Source organism: Penaeus monodon, chromosome 30, assembly GCF_015228065.2.
Source record: "Penaeus monodon isolate SGIC_2016 chromosome 30, NSTDA_Pmon_1, whole genome shotgun sequence".
Classification (NCBI taxonomy): Eukaryota; Metazoa; Arthropoda; class Malacostraca; order Decapoda; family Penaeidae; genus Penaeus; species Penaeus monodon.
This window is the reverse complement of record NC_051415.1, coordinates 956,264-959,065: the sequence shown is the minus strand read 5'-3', so window position 1 is coordinate 959,065 and position 2,802 is coordinate 956,264. Positions and strand designations below refer to the sequence as shown.

Genomic DNA, 2,802 nt, shown 5'->3' with positions numbered 1-2,802 from the left:
CGTTTTGAACAGGAATACAGCGGGCGAGCACCCCGCGACGACGGCCACACCCACTTCCCGTATGTACATAATTCAGTCCGCACGTTGCTTACATGCTCAGTGTTTCACAAATCGCTGTTGTCACGTATGGTTCAAACACAAGCTAGATAGATTAAAATGTCTATATTCAAATCTTCTCTTGTATCTTGTGTTTACGACACTCACTGAGTGCTTGGGAACAGGAAACAGCGCGACTTCTGTCCACCGCCAAATGCTTGCAGATAAACCAAACTAATGAGATCTAATAAACAATCAGACTTCCTACTAATAGTTTATTAATATCTATAACGAATGTTTTGACCATAAACAAACAATTAAATAGAAATGCTAACATAGCAACAAAACATTTATGATACTAATTACCACCATTTAAGTCAACGATAATAAGGAAACGATGCATGATATTTAATCCCCAGTGAGATATGCTTATGATGTCTGCCATGTCGACACCACAGCCAGTAGGAGGGAGGGATGAATATTAGAATGAGGAATGTCACATCTTGCAGATTAAATGCATCTGCATGTACCAGAATAAATCTTTCTCTTACAGCATTACCAACGTACTATAGTTTCCCTGATCTCCTCCCTAAACCTGTCTCGTTTTGCTTGTCACATGTATGTTCTATAATATTTCTCTTTCACCCTCACTTCGTAGAACAGGTCTTTCTCAGTGACGATCTCTCTGTTGCCGACACTTGTCTACGCTTCATGATTTTTTTTTCTTTCTTTGATAAAGAATGGACTTCTTTCCTTCTAAGTTGTTGCGGCTTCTTTTCTTTTTCTCTCCCATTGCACGATTCTCCTTCTGAAATCGGATGCCTTGGCACCCGTCTGACTTGCCTTTCTCGTGTAACTGACTAACTTGGGATCGCTCTACCGTCGCTGCTCGCACAGGGAGCCTGGTGTACGAAAAGGACGTAATACCGACAGACAGCTGAAGGACATAGAGTCCGGTTCCCCAAACAACGTAGTGGACTTGATGGAGGTCCTACCGAACATCGACGTCAGCGACATCATGGAAATCCCCAACGTGTTTGAGTGCGATGACCAGACGCTGCCGTGTGACCACACCTCCAAGTTCCGCACCGCCACGGGTTGGTGCAACAACCTAAACTTTCCCTTCCTACGGAAAGTCCTTCAGGGCCAAGACCCGTCTCCTCAGACCCGCCTACGAAGACGGTAAGTTACCTCTAATTACTTTTCGTAATTAGATTTTCCTAGCCATGTGTTTCTCCCTACCTATTCTTGTATTTCCCTAAGCTTGTCATATTTTTCCCGTACTATTATTAATCCTGTATTTCCCAAATTTATCATTTCATATCCCAAGCCTACGATTTTTTCTCCCAAGCTAATAATTTGATTTCCCAGGTCTCTCATTTTGCTCCCCAAAGCCTATTATTCTATTTCCCAAGATGATTCTTTTATTTCCCAAGTCTATAATTTTATTTCCTGAGCATAACGTTTTACTTCTCAAGCCTATTTTATACCACATGACCATAATTTAAATTCCAAAAGCTACCGGGCCAATTGTTGCATTCTCTTACCCTACAATTTTATTTTCAAGTTCATTATTTTATTTCCAAAAAGTATAGATTTCATTTTTTCGGTGACCTCAGTGTGCTCTCTTCTAATGCTCGACCTTCTCGACCTCCAGGTCTCTCCAAACCCCGCACGACCTCCAAGGTCGGCCGTTCGCTCCCGTCGCCGCGCCTGATCTCCACTAACATGCACAATGATGTGTCGGCACCGCACGTACGCTACACCCTGATGGTCATGCAGTGGGGTCAGTTCATTGACCACGATGTCATTTTCACGCCAGTCAATAAAGGTGAGCTTGTGCATGACAATGCATATTTTCCATTGTTAAAAGCAAATGTGGAAACAAACATTATGTTAAAAACATACCCTTTTATATGACATTGCCTAAAGAGTTGCCATGTGACTTCCTTTGACATTACAGGCTTCCAGGACTCCATCCTAGACTGTAGGAGGTGCGACTCCCACCAGACAGTCCATCCCGAGTGCTTCCCCATCCCTATTCCGGACAACGACCCATTCTTCCCTCCCGTTAACATCTCGTCCGGCCAGCCCTTCTGCATCCCACTCACCCGCTCCATGCCGGGTCAGCTCACTCTGGGTAGGCAACGGGCGCTAAAAACGGTTCCTCCGTTTGAGATCAAGTTATTCAGTTTTTTATATCACTTACTGGAGATGCTCATCAGTATCATTAGCGCTGATGTACTGAGCATAACTAGGATAGAGGACTGTCTGTTGGCTTTATGAAACATTCCGGGTTATTTAGTCTACCTGTAGAATACTTAATATAATAGGAAATATATATTCCACGTAAACAAGTCACATCATTAGAAAATACTTCCGTTATCACACAAAACAACATCTTTTTACGTGTTATTAATTACAACATGATCTTGCTTAAAGGCTACAGGGAGCAGATGAATCAGGTGACAGCGTTCATCGATGCCTCTCACACATATGGATCAGACAAGTGTGAGCAGCGCACCCTGCGATTCTTGAAGGTGGGTTGGCGATTTTTTTGCTGTTCTTAATACTGAAAAATTGCTGGAGAGATGTGAACCATAAGTTATGTATCGACTGCAATTTAGTTTATATTGTCATTTAACATATGCACTTGTCAAACATAAATTGTCGTCCTTTTTTACTTTGAAAAACTATTACATCTGGAGTTGTTATGCCACTGTTGAAAGATCATTTAAGGATTATTTGAGATGTGTAGCTGCCATT

General features: G+C 42.3%; 1 protein-coding gene across 1 annotated transcript in view; it reads left to right on the top strand.

Annotated features, from left to right (window-relative positions):
- Positions 1–2,802, top strand: part of LOC119592262 — a 71,284-nt gene that overhangs the window by 23,415 nt on the left and 45,067 nt on the right. The window contains 5 exon segments of the mRNA XM_037941090.1: positions 898–1,165; positions 1,167–1,218; positions 1,694–1,867; positions 2,000–2,176; positions 2,479–2,576. Coding sequence (XP_037797018.1) covers positions 898–1,165; positions 1,167–1,218; positions 1,694–1,867; positions 2,000–2,176; positions 2,479–2,576 — 769 coding nt within the window.